This window comes from Perca flavescens, chromosome 4, assembly GCF_004354835.1.
Source record: "Perca flavescens isolate YP-PL-M2 chromosome 4, PFLA_1.0, whole genome shotgun sequence".
NCBI lineage: Eukaryota > Metazoa > Chordata > Actinopteri > Perciformes > Percidae > Perca > Perca flavescens.
In genome coordinates, this window is record NC_041334.1 from 38,694,663 (window position 1) to 38,714,662 (window position 20,000).

At 41.5% G+C, this 20,000-nt stretch overlaps 1 protein-coding gene across 1 annotated transcript; it reads right to left on the reverse strand.

Moving 5' to 3' along the window:
• On the reverse strand, positions 1–19,979 carry cdk18 (cyclin dependent kinase 18). Its single transcript, XM_028575700.1, has 13 exons — positions 19,852–19,979; positions 19,568–19,624; positions 15,870–15,984; positions 14,801–14,895; positions 14,625–14,687; positions 13,798–13,921; positions 11,951–12,071; positions 9,046–9,143; positions 8,843–8,948; positions 5,567–5,609; positions 5,371–5,461; positions 4,270–4,347; positions 1–1,299 (listed from the first exon to the last, which is right to left on the reverse strand). Exons 1-13 carry the CDS (start codon positions 19,966–19,968, stop codon positions 1,265–1,267), a joined length of 1,143 nt encoding a protein of 380 aa, XP_028431501.1. The 5' UTR covers positions 19,969–19,979; the 3' UTR covers positions 1–1,264.
• Positions 19,980–20,000: the final 21 nt, after the last annotated feature.

Genomic DNA, 20,000 nt, shown 5'->3' on the forward strand with positions numbered 1-20,000 from the left:
AGGGAAGGTAACTTTTCCCCTTATGACGTCATAAAGGGAAGACGTAAAGGGTGACCAATTGCATTGATTTATGAAAATATATTAAAATGACAAAATATGGAGATACAAGGTTTATGTCCGACAGCAACGATAAATAGTTTAAATGCTCAAAAGTCTCGCACAAGGCTTTAGCCACCTTTACCAGTTTTCTTTGCGTGAATTTCGAAATTTTAGCAATATGGCAGGACTATGCATTTAATAAGCTGATGTTTCAATGGGACTACTTGTATTTTAAAACAATTATAAATAAATGAAATCTTCAGCATTTCCCCCCCCCCAGAATTTTATTCCTGACAATAAGCTCCTGAGAAGGCTTTAAATCACTATTTAGACTTTCATGCTAGGAAAATAAAATGTACATAAAGCGCAAATTCACAGTTAACTGAAGAAAAACAAGACATAAATTAAATAATAAAAACAACCTTCTCTTTGGTTTCTGGTTATAATTTTGAAGGGTCATTAGGGGGTGTGTTTGGGGAATTTAAGACCTCAGTACTTTTTAAATGTTGAGCTAAATTTTACAATTCGGAAGTGCCACTTGATGCTATAACAAAATCAGAGAGGTTATCTTTAAGCTACAATTCGAGCACGTCTCACCTTTAGTCCGACAAACATTGAGCACATTTTGGAAACAAATTCACCTCATTTCACTTCACTTATACTGAACTGACCTCCACTCACATCACAACCTTTAACATCTATACACCTGCGATTGTATGATGGATCCAGATGTGATCGCTACCTTAAATGGCTAGGGTGCGCTCTGAATGGAAATTATGCGAGCTTGCGTACATGTTTTACACTATAACAGAGCAGAAAAGCAGCTTTATTTAGGGCCAAATGGTTGACATTTTGGGCTGAAATGCATGTGTGTGTGTGTGTGTGTGTGTGTGTGTGTCAGCAGGATACTCATAAATCTCTGGTGTGTGTGTGTGTGTGTGTGCAACTACTTAAGTAATGGCAGCATGTTCAGTGTCGCTGATTGTGCAAATATTTACTGTGTGTGTGTGTGTGTGTGTGTGTGTGGAGGGAGCGTGTATCTCTGCCCTGTCATTTCAAGTGCAGTACAAGTGTATTTCCAGAAACCATGTGTCTCCATGGTCAGCTGCCTTGGAAATAAGTGAGTGCACAAGAGGAGAGGTGAGAATGCTTGTGAATGTGCAGAGCTGTGTTGGCCTTTGTGCTGAGGTCTCGTCTCGGTGTCTCGGTTCCTCCTCCGGGACCACTAGAAGATGCTTTGTCTTCGGTTTTTGCCTCGACCTGAAGAGAGGCAAATTGAGATTGAACACTTACTTTCCAAAATTATGATTATTCAGTGTTAACAGTAGGGCTGCACGATATGAGCAAAATATGTGATTCTTTTGTTAAATAATAATAACAAAACGATATATTGTGCAGCCCTAGTTAACAGGCACCAATTGAAACAGATTATACAGTAGATTTTCTGGCAGGCAATGACTCATGCTTTTAAAGCTATAGTGCACCGTTTCTGTCGCCCCCATCTAAGTAGTGACAACAACGTCGGAGCATTAGCATGATACAGGCCTTCCGTGATCGCGCACCACCCTGACCTCTCCTCCACACAGTAAAAAACATGATGGACTCTTCAGAAGAGGTCATTATCTTGTAATTTTGATGTCCTCTTGTCTCCAAAGTTGAACGCTGCGGTTGATTTTCTCAGCGGTGACATAAACGTATCACTCAAGCTGCTGCGTTGAAGACGTTTCCCCATGTAATCTTTATCAGCTGGATGCTACTTGTTAGCATAAGTTGAGTAGTATGAAGTTAGGTCTTAATGGTCCAATGTGTGGGAATTTCTCCATCTAGCGTTGAGATCATGTATCGCAATCAACTCTCTCTCACCATGCAGTTCAAGGTATTCCAGCTACGGTAGCCACACTTCAAAAAGCCGGTCTCTTGCTCTTTTCAATTGTAGTATCTGGACTTCTAACGGACCTTTATAAACTTTGTCTTAAGTTTTTGGTAACAAAGAAACTTGTATGAACTTTAGCCTACATTCGCTGGACACTTCTCTGGAAACATCTGGAAAGAATTAGGGATGCCCTTGTAGGCTTGGTTCCAAAAGGATGATTGGTCAAAGTATTGTTTCCTCCCCCATCTATGTTACGCATTATAGAATATATACCATGTTCAAACAAAGAAAGTCAGAGGACCACTGGAGAATTGGGAAAACAGGTCCTCTCCGAGCTCTGCAGAGCTTTTACATGATGCTGATTTCTTTTATGTAAATAAACCTTTATAATCAAGAAACAGTGTCAGCGGATTCCACTCCACATAGCATTACAGCATCGCCACCAAATACACCACACAATCTCCTTTTTCTTTTTCTGGGCGAAGAAGACTCCTGAAATTTGGATTTTGAATATGTGTGGTCCTCCATGTTTCCTTCTTCAAACTTGCCACCGGGGCCGCGAAGCTACGATACCCGTTAGCAGCATTAGCAGCAGCACACACACACACACACACACACACACACACACACACACACACACACACACACACACACACACACACACACAAAAAAAGGTGGAGCAGTATGTCCTGTATGTCCCTTACCGGCTAACGTATTTGAAGATGGAACATGAATATGGAGCGTCTACCCCAGTTCATGCAGATATTCAAATGTTAAATTCCAAGCTAAAATGAATACTTGGTTTGATGGTGGAGGTAAATATTCATGAAAAAGGACAAGTTGGTGAACGGGGCAACACAGATTTAGATAATGAACAACTAAACACGTTACACACTGGACCTTTAAAGCTTTATATGAGCAGAACCATGGGAAAATAAAGCGATAGTGAGACTTATGAAGTATACGAAGAGCTGATTAGAGTATCTAAATGGGTGACAGTAGAGGATGAGAGTGTGCTGTGTTTTAATTTCTCTGCTCAGGGATATCCACAGGGATAATACAGTTTACTTAACCTTAACCAGTAACCTGCATTGAACTAGTGGACAACTCCTTGTTTATTTCCATTTCCTTTTCAGTTCCTCTGAGACTTTCCTCTGTGGTTATTTTATTTGTGCCACAGTAAACAGAGTCAACATGCTATAGCTTCTTGCAGAGCTTTGCTAATTAGCAAAGTCCATCTGCAGACCTTTCAGATGTTGTGGTCAGGAACAAAACAGAGCTGGATTTAAAATCGGTTTCCTTCCGGACTTACAGTGTTAGATTCCCATATTTATCATTAAAGACTCAAAAAGTTCATTTTGACCACATGTGTCAAACTCAAGACCCCTGGCAGGTTTTGATCCGGCCCGCATATCAAAGAGTAGTAAACGGGCAGACAGTAAACGGTTTTTCAAATGGCAACTACACCACACTTAGAGCAGAATTTGGTAGATTTGCCGACTTTGAGACTCCCAGAAATTTCCCCAGAAGCTGAGAGTTTTCTAAATTAAAGCTGGGAAACAGGTTGCTGAGAGTCAACTTTTAAAATCTAATCTTTGAGACTGCTTGATTTGCTAAATTCTCAGATTTCTAAGGAAATATTTGCTGCTTTTTTCAGGGCTTTATGTGGATCAAACTGTAAGTGAGAAGACTATATGAGACATGGAATAATACAGTCAAAGATATTTGACTTTTTCGAAATAAAAGCATGAAAATAAACTCTATATGTCTGGCCCTTGATTCGATTCTCCTTTTCCAGTGTGGCCCTTAGTGAAGTTGAGTTTGACACCGCTGGTCTAAACTAACGACTATGAGAATATAAAGAAAAACACATGCGAATACATGGCATACACCTAGGATGTGCATCTTGTGTTGGGCTGCAACTAACGATTATTTTCACTATCGATTCATTTGCAGATTATTTTCTCGATCAATCGACTGATCGTTTGGTCAGAAAATAGTATAGATGTCCATCCTAGTATCTCAAAGTCCAAGGTGACGTCACAAAAATGTCTTGTTCAGTCCAAAACTCAAAGCTATTCAGTTTAATATGATATAAAACAGAAAAGAACACGACATTTTGATATTTTAGAGGCTGAAAACAGCATTTTTGCATTAAAAATTACTTCAACAATTAATCGATTATCAAAATAGTTGCCGATTATTTTACTTTCGATCGACTAATCGTGGCAGCTCTAATCATGTTTATTGCATTCTCATTACCAGGTCTAATGCTGTACCCACATTACGCACCAAACTGTCATAGCTGCTATACTATGTGAAGACCATGTTGTGAGATTGGGTCTCAGGAACCTTACCTAAAGGCTGAAACACAGAGCTGCGGTGGCCTGGGTCCTTCTGGAGCTGGAGCTCTCTGAGGGAAAACACTGAAGCAGCTAAAACACAGAGAGGACAGGAAATGACACACAGAAACAAAAAGACAGGACTATCTACTAACAATGTATACAGTGTGTATGTTGCCTATAATTTAAAAGCCTTGATACAGAAATGAAAAACATTCAAAAGACAAATGCCCAAGTGCCATAACCTACGTGTAATCTCCAAAACCAAATTCTGGTTACACTGTAATTACGTAAATGTCATAAGTACATCACATCTTCTACATGTAGACTTTCTCTTTAAATGTTCTTTTGTGACATTAAATATGATGAAATGTCTCTATTGCCTTGGCCTTCAGTAAATAGTCAGTTTTAGGCTCAAAGATGATCAAATTATGCGAGAAAAGCAACTGAATGTGTGTGTGCCAGTGGTGGCACACGTTTCGTGTTGGTAGCTTCTAGAAAACTGATCTACAGTCAGAACACATGATTCAACTCTGGCCACTAGCTGAGCTAAAAGCCACAGCTGAGATGGCAAAGTAGCACATTTACAGAAGAAGTAAAGTCTGCTGTTCACAGCCAGAGTTGTCACCCCAAGAGGCTTTAAAGGTGTGTGTGTGTGTGTGTGTGTGTGTGTGTGTGTGTGTGTGTGTGGGAGTCCAGTATACTTGTGGGGTCCCGACAGCTTTGTGTGGCCAAAATGCTGGACCCCACAAGTTTAAAGGGCTGTTTGAGGGTTAAGACTTGGTTTTAGGGTTAGGGTTAGAATTAGGTTATGGTTAGGGTGAGGGTAAGGGTTAAGGTTAGGCATTTAGTTGTGATGGTTAAGGTTAGGGTAAGGGTTAAGGTTAGACATTTAGTTGTGATGGTTAAGGATAGGGTAAGGGTTAAGGTTAGGCATTTAGTTGTGATGGTTAAGGTTAGGGTAAGGGTTAAGGTTAGGCATTTAGTTGTGATGGTTAAGGTTAGGGTAAGGGGCTAGGGAATGCATTGTCAATGACGGGTCCCCACAAAGATAGTGCCACAAATGTGTGTGTGTGTGTGTGTGTGTGTGTGTGTGTGTGTGTGTTAACGTCTTACTGTCTGCCAAACTGTGTATGTTATTCCCCAGACTCAGGAAGTAGGGGTGTTGTAGAGCGGCTTCCGCGGAGATTCTGCTCCTGGTGTCATACTGCAATCACAAAACAAAAGCAGCTGATCAGACCGTCTCTGCAACCCCAGATCAGTTCTGGTTCTGGTTCTGGTTGAGTCAGGTCATTGTGCTTCGGTCTCATACCAGCAGCAGAGCAGACAGAAGGTCGATCCCCTCTGTGTCCAACCTGATGGAGACAAAGAAACAAAGCCCAGTTTGTTTTATGACTGTTTAGGGAACAATAACTCACTGATACGGATAATGATAGCAAATACACAGGGGGGACAATTTGCTAGGAGGACTGCAGGGTGTACATGACATTTTTTGCAAGATGTTTTTCAGTTACAAGGCTGTAGTTACTTCTTTTCTTTTCTTTTCGTCTCTGTTTTTGAAGTTTGTCACCTTTTTTAGAAGTTTTTGTTACTATTTTCACCTTACTTCCTTCTTTCTAACATCTTTTTTTTCCATCAGCATTTAAATGTTTTCCAGGTACAAGGCTGTTGTTTAGTAAATCTATTGCGACTATCTAGACTTTTTTTTCTCTACCATTACATTACATGTTATTTAGCTGACGCTTTTTTTTTTTTTTTTTTTTTATTCTTTATTTTACCAGGTGATGTCCCATTGAGATAGTCAAATCTCTTTTACAAGGGAGCCCTGGAGCCACAGTACACAAGTTACACAGAATCACAAAAACAGACACAGCAAACAAAAATGTAAAACAATTTAAAATAACATAAAAAGGCTTATTGAAAACATGTACATTGTTCAAATTTCGTTTGTTTAAGTAATTGTTTAAAATGTTTAAGTGGGATGAGAACAGAAAGCTTCAAAACATTGTGGAGTAAATTCCAACACCAAGGAGCAGCATAACTAAAAGCAGTCTTGCCAAATTCTGTTGTTACACGTGGGATATTCAGAGCCAAAGCAACTTACAACTGCTATATATATGTCAGAGGTGGCCCGCCTCTGGAGCTAACTAGGGGTTAAGTGCCTTAAGTGCCCATCAAACCCGGGTCTCCCACACCAAAGGCATGTGTCATATCCACTGCACCATCACCACCACCACCCAATACCAAAAATTAATTGCGCAGGTTAGGGGGGTTCTTGGCTTACAAAAACTGTTCAAAGGGGGAACATTATTGAAAACAGCTTGAGAACCACTGATCTAGACCTTAAAAGATAATTAACAGGTTTTATGACAATCTGACAGATGAAGGAGCCGATTTAATCCAAAAAGATGTGATACATTCTAGAAAAAATACCAGCTACGAACACCTCGGACGCATAGTATTTCTGTTTATACTATTCGATTATAGTATACAAGCAGACACATCTGGACCAGGCCCCCAGGAAGTGTACCGGGCCTTGAAGCAAACTGAACGATGGAATAACAACTCCTGGCTCATCACGTGATGCCCTCAGGCCCAAAAATAATTTTTCTCATAGACTTCAATGGCTAAAGACACATCTGTAAATCAGCGGATACATTTTTCTGAGTGATTATACCGCGAAATGTATAATTGAAATAGCAGAATTTGAGCCATTCGGTCCGATAACACACAATTAAATAATTTAATCCCTATTCATGTTAGCGGAGCAGAAGTAATGCCGATCATCCTGGTAATTTTTGCCTCCATGGTGGCTTTATGCCACACTGAGTGAACGGGGTTCCAGCTCAAACGCTGTGTTGAGTCTTTATAATACATCCATGTTCTGGATGCCTGTTTTGAAGAAATGCTGTGTGAGGAAATCCGCAGTTACCCACATTTATATAATTAGTCTTTCATAGAATACAAATACCACCAACCACCAACAACTGGAGTAGATTGCAGTAGGGCTGGGCGATATGGAGAAAATCAGATACCACAATATTCTTGACCAAATACCTCGATATCGATATTGTGGCGATATTCTAGAGTTGACAATTGGTGCTTCAACAAAATATGTTCAAACTTATATTTTAGATACATAATCCTCAGTAATGTGGATATAATGAGTAAGTGGGTAAAGGCAAATAACAGAAGAGCTAGAGCAGTCTGGTAAATTCAGAACATGACATCACTTTACTGTAACGCAGCCTTTAAAACCAGGAAAAGACACTTATGTCATATCACAATATTACAATATCCAAAATCTAAGACGATATATAGTCTCATATCACGATATCGATATAATATCGATATATTGCCCAGCTCTAGATTGAAGTGTGGATTGGGAAATGAACATGCATGACATGCCAGACCGACATGTGCCCTCAATAAGGTATAAATAGACAACGCAGTCTCATGGCAGACGAAAATGTAAACTACTGTATTTAAATGGGAAGCATATGTCGTGGTCACAGCACGGCTACGGTAGCGAGTAGTTTGAAATGCCGAAAATCTGCATAAAGGAGGTTGGTTTGGGGGGGTTGGTCAAACTATTCAGGACTTTCACCCCGAAGGCTGGGGATTGTGTCCCGCGTGTGGCGTTTGGTTTGCCCATTAATCTCCATATAGACCATTTCGTGCTGGCCACCACGGAAAAAAACGACAAAAACGTCCCTGTGAACAGGGATGCCACGTAACGCGTTACTAGTAACGCTTTACTCTAATCTGAGCACTTTTTTCAGTAATGAGTAATCTAACACATTACTATTTCCAAACCAGTAATCAGATTAAAGTTATTTATCGAAGTCACTGTGCGTTACTATTTGTCATTTTCCTTAGTAAAAATATATATTTTTGCTTTCTTCTTGGGTCTCGGGGAGTGAAGTCACGTATGGGACGTATGGGGCGCGTTTTCTAGCTGGAAATACAGTCACTATTTAGAGTTTGTGTCAGCTAAAGACGGCAATATTAAGGTTCGTAGTACACTCTGTGCTGGGGGCGACTACCCAAATTTGAAGAAACATTTGGAGTCGCAGCGTTGCAGTCAAACTTACAGAGCAGGAGGCCCCCCACCACCCAAACAACAAAAGCTGGACAGCTGAAGAAGTTGTTGGGGCAGTATGTTGTAGAGGAAATGCTGCCCTTAAACACCGTTAACTGGCTCTCTTTGGTGCCATAATAAACCAGATCCTACTACTGGCCACGCCGAGCTGCCTCACAGTAAACCGGTTGTCATGTTTATGTTGAGGCTGTGGGGGGGTTGTCGGCAGCTGCTGAATGTAACTAAAGTAACTTGTAATCTAACTTCGTTACTTTTAAAATCAAGTAATCTGTAAAGTAACTAAACTACTTTTAAAATCAAGTAATCTGTAAAGTAACTAAGTTACTTTTTCAAAGTAACTGTGGCAACACTGCCCGTGAACACGAATCAATAGATAAACGTGACCATTTCACGTACTGCCGTGAGACCGTGTTGAAATAGAACGGCGTGGGTGTGACCGGCACAAGTCCACGGACACAAATACTATGTCCGAGCCTTCAGTGTTACCTGGGCACATGGTTGATGAGAGCTTGAGGTCTGTATTGAGGAAAGAGGTAAGACCTAAACTCCTCATTACTACTGATCCCAGACCAAGTCTCTTCTGTTGGAGTGCCTGGAAGACAAAGAAACAAATACATGTTGTCTGCATTTATATCTTGAATTGTAGCCTGGCCTGTGGGATATATTATCACAATGCGCTGCTATCTTACCCAAAAGCCTAAAAATTAAGTGTAGCTCCTCCTTCACTGTGGCACCAGGAAACATAGGATGACCTGTTGCCATCTCATTCATGATACAGCCCACGCCCCTGGAAGAGGAGGGAGGAGATTAAGATACAGGGGCTGAATCTCACTTCTCTTATTTGATATCTCCTCGGTTGAATCGGAAGTTGTTCTGGCGTGCTTTGTGAAGGCCGTCTCAAAGCTCTTATCCCTGCTCTGAGAAGCAAGTACCTTAACCTGACTCCACCAGAGGGATCGCTTCGCATTTGCTCGGCATATCCATCTGGGAACTTACCGTTGGAGAACTTTTGGGAAGGGGCGAAAATCCTGGTTAGCTGATTGGATAAACCATCTGTCTATCACCACCTATAGTTGGTGATAGACGGGCCAAGTCAACCAATCAGATCAACGATGAAAATACAACCACAAGCCAGGCTACCGCTGCTGCTGCTGCAGGCAAAGCATACCTCGTTAGCTCAGCAAGCTAGCAACATGTCAGTAAAGGAGATTTGCCGTTTGTGTAACTAGAATTTAGGAATAAAAGAATAAAAAGGCCCCATTTCAGGTTCCTGGTCCATATTCCAAAAGAAGGATCTAAGAGAAAAAAACATTAGCGAGCAGTTAACAGAATTAGGGCTACCGCTGTCTGAAAATCCTGGTTAGCTGATTGGATAAACCATCTGTCTATCACCACCTAAACCCGCCTCAAAACCAACGCTGATTGAGGTAGATCTCTACCTCAAGATGCCAGACTGATCTGGGAGTGGTAAACTTGAGGAACAGCTTACCTTCCAACCCTAAATTGTTGAGCTCCTCCTACTAAGTACTAGGAATATTGTACTGTTGTCTGTACTGTATTGTCTGTTTATGTGTCTGCATGTCTTCCAAGGAATCTAGCCTTTGTTTTATTATTGTGTTTTAGATTTGTTTTTCTGGTTTCTTTTGATTAGTAGTTGACCCCTTTCTCCTTTGTCCTCAATGTTTTTAGTCCATGTGGTGTTACTCCCTTTCCATCTTAAGGATCACAATGGAAACAAGCCTTTGGGCTTTATTGGGTTTTTTATTTAATCTTTTTGAACACCTCTTGTTGACTGTTGTTCAATAAAGTTTTCATTCATTCATTCATTCATTCATTCAAACTCCGCCCATACAGCCAACGAATTCACGTGACGCGTCAGAGGTCAGGACGTCTTATCCCTAAAAACCCATTTCCTCGTTTCCTCTCTCCTCACATGATTTCCTCCATCTTATCTCCCATTGCTTTCTCGGTGGAACGGACCAAGACGCGAGGAAGGGAAGCAAGTGGAGGAACCAAGGATGCAATTTAAGGGAAGGGAGACTCAGCCAGGGAGGAGTCCTCCAACATTTTACAACCCTAGGTAAGGCTGTGTTCAACACACACACACACACACACACACACACACACACACACACACACACACACACACACACACACACACACACACACACACACACACACACAGTGTGTCTCACTATCTTTGTGGGGACTGGTCATTGACATAATGCATTCCCTAGCCCCTTACCCTAACCTTAACCATCACAACTAAATGCCTAACCTTAACCCTTACCCTCACCTTAACCATCACAACTAAATGCCTAACCTTAACCCTTACCCTAACCTTAACCATCACAACTAAATGCCTAACCTTAACCCTTACCCTAACCTTAACCATCACAACTAAATGCCTAACCCTAACCTAATTCTATCCCTTCCTTCTATCGTATCCTAAAAACCAAGTCTTAACCCTCAAACAGCCCTTTAAACTTGTGGGGTCCAGCATTTTGGTCCCCACAAAGCTGTCCGGACCCCACAAGTCTGCTGTATTCCAGGTTTTTGGACCCCATGAACATAGTTAAACAAGAACACATACACACACACACACACACACACACACACACACACACACACACACACACACACACACACACACACACTTCAAAGAGTGCTGATCATAAGTGCAAGTGAGTGGACACTCACACCACCTTTTGTTCTTTTCAGATGAAGAGGCGCCCTGTGGTCTGATCAGAGGCAACGTAACTAGGTGAGCTCATGAAAGGCTGTCGGGCTGCCAGAGAGCTACATTTAATCCTCAGAGGTTTATCAGAGCTGTGTGGGTTTTCTCACCATGGCAGACCGCTAATGAGCAAAAATACATATGGAAAGTGAATGCAGATGAATTACGCACCAATATACGACTAGTGACTCATCTCTCTGCTAATAACCTGTGAGATTTTGATAGATATGCATGATTCATAGACATCCTGGACAATCCTCAAGTTGTTAGACATTTATCTGATTTAGGCCTACCAAGAAAACATCCATGCTCACTCAGTACCAGGGATGACACCATTGTTTTGGGGCCTTTGGTGCTTTGTAGGGCTGTCCTCTGCAAATACTTGGAGCAAAGTCTCATGTTGTGTCAAGCCTTCTTAGTGGTTTAAAAATAGCTATTTTGAGGCTAGCATAAAAGTGCCCCTAGCACTAGGACATTTGACTGAAAAACGAGAATACGGTAAATCTTAAAAGTGGCACTTCTGTCATAAATAGGCTTTTAAATGAAAGTTTGACTTGGGTACATTCACAAAAAGACCCTAGGTTGCATTTTGGCGATATTTACGCTTTAACTACTGTTGTATACGACTGTATGGACCGGGAAGCTGCAAATGAATTGCCCATCGGGATTAATAAAGTGTCTAAACTGAGGCATGCTTTTCGATGTATGCAATACAGTTGGGACATTTTGTAGTGTAGCAAGTCTAGTATACTAAAGTAAGCAGACATGTATTGTGAAACTGTGGAGCCGCACACTGTGTTGGGAGGCAAGCATATGTTAAACTACTGATGAACAAATATCCAAATTGTACTACTCACCACATGTCGATGGGCGTGGAGTATTCTGTAGAGCCCAGCAACACGTCAGGGGGTCGATACCAAAGAGTGACCACCTCATTGGAGTAGGTCTTAGTGGGGACAGACTTAGCCCTTGCCAGACCTGGACAACACAACACGATCAAGGTTTAACAACGGGAGACCTCAGTGACAGCAGAATGGCTTTCTTGAGTCTATTTTAGCAAGCCAGCTTTTTGTGCAAATATTCATCCTTTCTCAGTTTTTCTCCGCTAGGGTCAGCACTTGAACCCTGACCCTAGCACCAACAGGAAGTTTCCTTTTACACTGTGTTATTACTACTTTTACGAAAGTAAAATATCTGAGCACTTCTTGAGTACCACCTATGCATTAGCGTAAAATCATGTGTGGACACCACTGTATAAAATAAGTGGACACCCACTATTTACATTTTATTTCTCACCTTAAGAGCTAATCCATATTTCTCTTCATACATGACTTCAACAACTAGTCTCTCCTAATCCATTGTTTGACAGAACACACGAGAGACAGCAATAGCAAGAGGTGAGGAGAGATACCAGACGTTATCTCAGTACAATTTACAGATAGAGTAGGTCTAGCCAGGTAGGTCTGGCCTGTCGACACAGCATTCCCGCATTGGAGAAAATGTGCTCTGCTTTATTGGCATTTCTTTAAAGCAATCACAATCGTCTTGGGCAGTGCTACACGCCAGACAGAGCACTGGTGCCTCTGCAAAATAGCCTCGGGAAGGAACTTGTTTTGGGGGAACGTGTACGTTCAAAAGTAGTTTTAGTCGTGCAACTGAAAACTGGACAGATAGTCTAGCTAGCTGTCTGGATTTACCCTGCAGAGATCTGAGGACCAGTTAAAGGTCCACTATGAGTTCCTGCATGATTTCAGCACAATTCCTTTTCGTCTCAAATGGTAGGCATCTCTCCTTGATCCGCTAGCCACCTGGTCCCTGAACACGCCGTGAAAAAGCCCGGTCTCGAGAGACAACACAGGGCTCGTAAACGTCAAACACACACTAGGGGGCACAGGCTGTGCACCAAAATACAACACACCACGTTGTCTCCCGAGACCAAGCTTTTTCACGGTGTGTTCAGCGGGCAGGCAGCTAGCGGATCAAGGAGAGATGCCTACAATATGAGACTAAAATGAAATCACCCTGAAACCATGCAGGAACTCATAGTGCACCTTTAACCATAGTCCTCATAAATCGACCAGAGTTGAGAATGCCAACACAAGGAAAGCAGAAGGTAACAGGCATCCAGCCGAAATGAGGGGTCTCCAACTGAATTTCTGGTGGCAACTGAACAAATCAAATATCGGCTAGTCTAGACCATGCTCTATAAGAAGACCTGCTACAGGAGCTGGGAGGAGGGTACAGAGGTCTAGTTTTCTCTCAGACCACTTGAATTTTATAATGCTGAAAAGTTATGTAATTTTTGTCCAATGCCCCCAGCCTTATAGTGGGGTGAAACTGTATCAGAGCATAAGACTCTTTTGTGGTGTGGTCAGTAACACTTCATATTTTCTTAGCCCTAACATGTACATGTGTGGTAATCATAAAAATGTTGGAATAGTCCCTCTATTAGCTCATATACTGGGTTTAGTTAAAACTATTGAAGAATAGTCAGGGAATACTGGTGACTACCAGCCAAACATGAGAAAAATTCAAAGAGAGGGGCACAGTTGCTAGGATACAGCAAGTAAGAGTGCCAAAGTAATCGGCATCCCCGCGTGGCAGTGAAATATAATTGAAAAGAAATCCTGCTCTTTCATTCCAAAGTGTGTCTTTACAGCCACATTTGCACTTGTTGTGGATATGAATGTGCTGTTTTTCCTACCAAAGTCGGCCAGTTTGAGCTCGCCCGTCTCATTGATGAGCAGGTTCTGAGGCTTTAGGTCTCTGTGGAGGATTTTCCTCGTGTGACAGTAGGACAGACCACGCAGCAGCTGGAACATGAAGATCTAAAGGGGAAAATGTTAAAATCATGCGGATGAAAAATTAGACATCTGTGCGATTATAATGGGATATGAATTACCCATAAAATAACCTCCGATTCTAGTCTCTCTCTCTCTCTCTCTCACCTCACCCCTTTTGACTCCTCTTTTGCCCTGAAGGCCTAGGACTGAAACTGAAACCCTAAACAACTCTTCAATTTTGGGAACGTGAATATATTTCATAGTTTCAATTCCAGGCCTCCATGGCTACCATGCAAAACGGACAAAATCTACTTAATTATTTGCTTTTTGGCTTGAAAACAAGCAGCTGCGGAATCTGACGCTGTGAATGTGGTGGCAGGGAACTTGGGAATGTTTGAAATAAACTGAATAAAATATATGATATGGTTTAATTTTGTGTATTTCCCTACATGTAAACCAATGGACCAGACCTTAGTTATGCTGCTAGAGGTTTAGACTGCCGGGAGACTCCCTATGACACACTGAGGTCCACTCTCATCCTCTTTCTCTCCATCCGTGTGCATTCATGTCTCATTAATGCATGTTACTAACTTAGCCTCTTCCCCCGGAGTCCTTGTGCTTTCTCACCTCACAGATTTCCTCGGATTGTGGTTGCACCTATGATTTGACACTTTAAATAAAATGTAATTGAATCTAATACATGTCCCTCTCTCTGGTATATAGTCAGTAGTGGTTGTGTGTGGCTCACCTTGACATTGTGCATGCTCATGAGATTCCCGCAGTTGTCCAAATACTGTTTAAGGTCACTGTCCTGGAAGACACAAAAGCTCAAAATGTTCACACTCAAATCTATCCATAATCCACTTGTGCGATTGAGGGCAACACCTTTTCAACACCTGCAGGCTGAACTGCCGATGTACTCACAAGATACTCAAACACCAGAGTGAGGCAACGTTCGGTGTGAATGATGTCGTGCAGCGTGACGATGTTGGCATGTTTCAGGTTCTTCAGTAGAGACACTAGTTGGACAGAAGAAGGAGACATGAGTTGTGCCGTTTTCTCCAGGTGCTTAAAATGCGACTCCAGCACAACAACAGCAACAGCGACTTCAGGTTTAAAGTACCACGGCGACTTATTGGGACTTTAGCTTATTCACCGTAACCCCCAGAGTTAGACAAGTCCATACATACCCTTCTCATCTCCGTGGGTGCTGTAACGCTGTTTGACGGCTCCAGCATTAGCTTAGCCTAGCACAGATCCTGCAGGTGAATGGTTCCAACTAGCCTACTACTCCGAATAAGTGACAAAATAACGCCAACATGTTCCTATTTACATGTTGTGATTTGTAGAGTCACAGTGTGTACAAAAAGCAATGTAACATGAGACACAGCCATCTTCTAACCTTAAACAAACCGGGAACTATATTCTCAGACAGGCTTGCTGCGAGCATATCACTCCGCCCAAGTACTATATTCTTCCGCCTGAGAATATAGTTCCCGGTTTGTTTACGGTCAAAGGCAAACTGAGCACATTTGTTATTTCAGAAGAGTGTATCAAACTGGTAGCCCTTCGTATGACTCAATACCCATGAAGTAGCTCTCAGTTTCAAAAAGGTTGGTGACCCCTGGTCTATACTGTAGTCGTGACTCAGTTTGAATGACATTGGTGGTTTAGTCTAAACTCAGCTGTTGTGTCCTAGAGATATCATGTAAATGCTACTCGATACGAGGTCATTGTATCAGAGTTTGAAGTTAAACATACTGTATACATGTTTTAATTCAGGCTGTTCTTGTGAACCATTTGTACATATAGTTACAAAAAGTAGTGCTCTATAATTAGTATGTATTCCACATATTAGTGGAGGAGGAGGTCGGGATGGATGGTCGGGATGGATGGTTGGGTCCTAAAACACAGGGCTGTCAAGCAGGGTGGTAGAGTTTGAGTCCCGGGCAAAGTTAAGGGTGTGTGTGTGTGTGTGTGTGTGTGTGTTTACCTTCTCTGATAGCAGTGCAAGGAGCTCCTTCTTCGTGCTCCAGCCGAATCTCCTTTAACGCCACCAGGTTCTCTGTTAGTTTGCTTCGCCCTTTGAACACTGTGGCGTACGTCCCCTAAGAACACACACACACACACACACACACACACACACACACACACACACACACACACACACACACACACACACACACACACACACACACACACACACACACACAGGTGAAATCTCATAGTACTATATTCTATAAAGAGCTGTTTCTTAACTGCCAGGAGGTACAGTACTTTTTTTCTATTAATAGCAATAGAATAATTTAGTTAGTTATTTAGTTAGTTAGTAAGTAAGTTTATTGTCTCATCATCTTCCAAGGCGCATAAACATAAACTAAAGATAATTAATTCCAATTGACTAAATGAGGTTAGATGTTTTAACTGCTATTACCCATGAGTAGCCTCATAACATTACATGGACGTAATGCAATGTCCACAAACTCCTCCTCTGATTTAATCCATTCATTTAATGCATATTTATTTCTTTAGGATAGCTCATGATTATCCTTCATATATCCTAGCTTTGAACTGCTGACAATTCTTCTATCATTATGTAGCTGTAATTGTACGTGTTTTTAACTGTATACCAGGGGGGTCAAACTCATTTTCATTTAGGGCCACACTGGAAAAGAGAATCACATCAAGGGCCAGACACGGAGAGTTAAGTTCATGTGCATACATCGAAAAAAGTAAAATTTCTTTGACTGTATTACTGAATGTCGCTTTTTTGGTCACTTTAGTAGCTTTTTACGACTTTTTTGTGGCATTTTCAGACGTTTTAATGGCTTTTTGCATTGTTTCGTTGCTTTTTTTTGTCGCTCTTTTCAACTTTTGTCGCACTTCGTTCAACATAAACTCCTAGAAAGTCAGCAAAGAGTTCCTCCTGCCATCAGAGAGATTTCATCGCCTGAATATTCAAATACTCTCTGGTTCTGTGGGAGTTTCTCAGTCTCAAAGTCGGTAAATCTGCCAAATTCTGCTCTGAAAGTCGCATCATTTGGAGTTTGAAAACAGTTTTCCATCTTTTTGGTTTGGTGCACAACTAGCCAGAGCCAAAATGTATTGGGAACCTAAAATGTATACACGGGCCGCATTTGAGTTTGACACATGTGCTGTATACCAACTACTCCAAGCTGAAAAAAGCAAAACCTATTTAGATATTGAAAAAAGGAACAGTAATAAATGAGGAACTTGTGTCATGGCAAATCACCGTCTTCCACTGCATATATAAATCAAAATATGCCTTTGTGAAACACAGGTTATGATAATAAACAAAAAGCAGTTTTTTTTCGATCCCTCACCACTGCTGTTATCGGCTGACTGAGGCCAAAGCAGACAGCTTCTGGGCCCTATTTTAATGATCTGAGCGCATTTAGAGCGTGGCCAAATCCACTTTTGCTAGTTTGACGGTGGTAAAAAGGGTCTGTGCACCGGGCGCCTGGTCCTAAAGGGTTGTACTTAGTGTCTTCATTAATCAGAGGGGTGTTTTGGGCGCAAAACACAATGCAATGCAATAAACCAATCAGAGATCAGCTCCCATTCCCTTCAAAAGCCAGGTGCGTTTAGACCTTGGAGCATTGCTGTTATGATGGAGGATTTACACCCTAATATTTTTATTTGTAATCTTCTGCATGTGTCTGCTGCTGTGCGTCCCTGTGTGTGTAACAAGCATAGTGTGCGCACGCTGGACGGGAAATTGACAACTGCGTCGGTCTTAAACTACCAAAGACACTTGCGTTGGGCTTTGCGCTGCGCCGGCTGTAAGATAAGGCCCTCTGTCTCTAAAAATGTTCTCAGATAAATGGTGTGGGATTTAGGTGCATTGGCCCTGTCCTGCAATCTTTAAAGCATTCTACATCCGCAGCACGACCACGCACTGTGGTCAATGGGCCTCATTCACCAACCGTTCTTACGAAGAAATGTGTTCTTAAACCCTTCTTACGCACTTTTTACGAAGATTCTGGCATTCACTAATGTTTTCTTAACTTTGATTTGTTCTTAGCTAAGAACAAAATCTACGAACACTGAAAAGCACTCTTACGCACATTTGAGTGATGACAATTTGCTCCAAATAATTGGTTACAGCATTTTACTTAATTCTACAGTCGTTTACAATGATAGTATTGAACTGAATGTATTTCTGATCATTTGTTGAAAGAAAAAATGATATGCAAAAAACACACTAACATTGCAATATCCATCAGCAATTAAACTGATTAAATTCTGCGTTATTTGGTGATTGATCGCTATTTATAGGGCCAAAATGCAGTGGTAGAATGTAACAAAGTACAAATTCTTCGTAACTGTACTTATCGGTACATTTTTCACATATCTGTACTTTAATGAAGTAGAATCAATATTGCATAGCCTACTTTTGACTTTTACTTTGTTACATTTTGCAGCAATTATCTATACTTTCTACTCCACTACATTTCTACAATGTTCCGTTACATTTTCTGATCAGTGTCCCCCTCTGCCAAAACGTCTTCCTGACCGTCACACGTTTGTCTCACCAGTAAAGTTTTGTTGCCATAGATACTGTATATATGGGTTGCCGTAGATACTGTGTATATGGGTTGCCATAGATACTGTATATATGGGGCACCGCTGATCCAAGCCGGCTCTGGTGCTGCAGAGCCCGGGCGCAGCGCCGCTGACCCTCGGTAATACAGCCTCCGGTAAAAGTGAAAATTAAAAAGTTTGTTTTTTATTATTCCCGTTTTTAAATTATAGTTGCCATTTCTCTCCACAGCGTCGTTTACTCCTCCGCCAGGCTGCGTTCATATCTTATTTATTTATTTGGCTGGACCTCTTCACATCTCCCCATGTCCGCTGCTTCACACACTGTATTTGCTTACTTGCATGGTTAAAGAAAATAAAATACATCCATGAATAAAACCAACCGCATTCCGATTCTAACAACACATTTCCTTTTTATGCTGGTTAGGATAGGAACTTATTATGAAAGACAGGCCTTTTTGGGATAGTGGACACCTTATACTTTTACTAAAGTAAATATGTCTCTTGTTATTTGTACTTTTGCTTAAGTACTGAGATTCAGTACTTCCTCCACCGCGGCTCCGACAATCTCCGACAACCTGTCTCCCGGGAGGTGCACAGGAAGTGTCATGTCCTTATATGGGAATGTTTGGGGCGTTTTCTTATGCTAATTAGGAACAACAACGTCCGCTTTCAGTTACGAAGACGTGGGATTCATCAATCCTAAGAACAGAGGTGCAAACAAATCTGCTGTTTAAGAACACGTCATGAATCCGACGTAGACTTTTCTTAGGAACCTTCTTAAGAACATATTTAAGAGAAAACTTAGTTGTTATTCTTATTATATAAGCTGCACCAGCCACTCCCAACTAATGCAAGCAAATGACCACACTGGTACTCTGTAGTTTGTCGTGTTTTGCTGCTTTGTTACCCAGCTCAATTTTAACATGTACTAGTAATTATCATTATTCACATAAATAAAGAGATTTAACAATTCACCAGAATGGAAGAAATAAAGGTGTTTGATGCTCAAAATGTCCTGAAGGGGGGGGGACCCCGAGACCTCCAGCTTGTTAAAAATAAAGGTGCGCTGTTGACCATCTAAAAATTGTTGAAAGCTGAATGTGAGAGTAATCTGTTGAGACATACCTCACCCAGTTTGCCGAGCTTCACGTATGTCTCCAGTTTCCCAAAGCCTATGTCAGACTAGAGGCACAAAGAATGAAAAGACAGATTAATCTTTAATAATTCATGGTTATGATCCTCTGATTGAACCAAAGAACAGTCAAAAGATCATTTTGCAAACATTAGTTCATGTTTTCTAAAGTTAATTACAGTAAGCACAAATCCTTTGCTATGTAAAGACAGACAGACAGATAGATAGTAAGACAGACAGACGGATAGAGGAGTATGTAGTAATATAAAGCACTAACCAGTGAAGCACGTCGAGACATGCGACTGACAGGTTTGCAGAGCGGGGAGTTGTCACTCTCCAGCTGCAGTTTTTTGAGAAACTCAGGAGGCAGACGGATGTCCATGGGCAAAGACATGCGCTTACTCACGTCCTGCAGGATTGTGGATG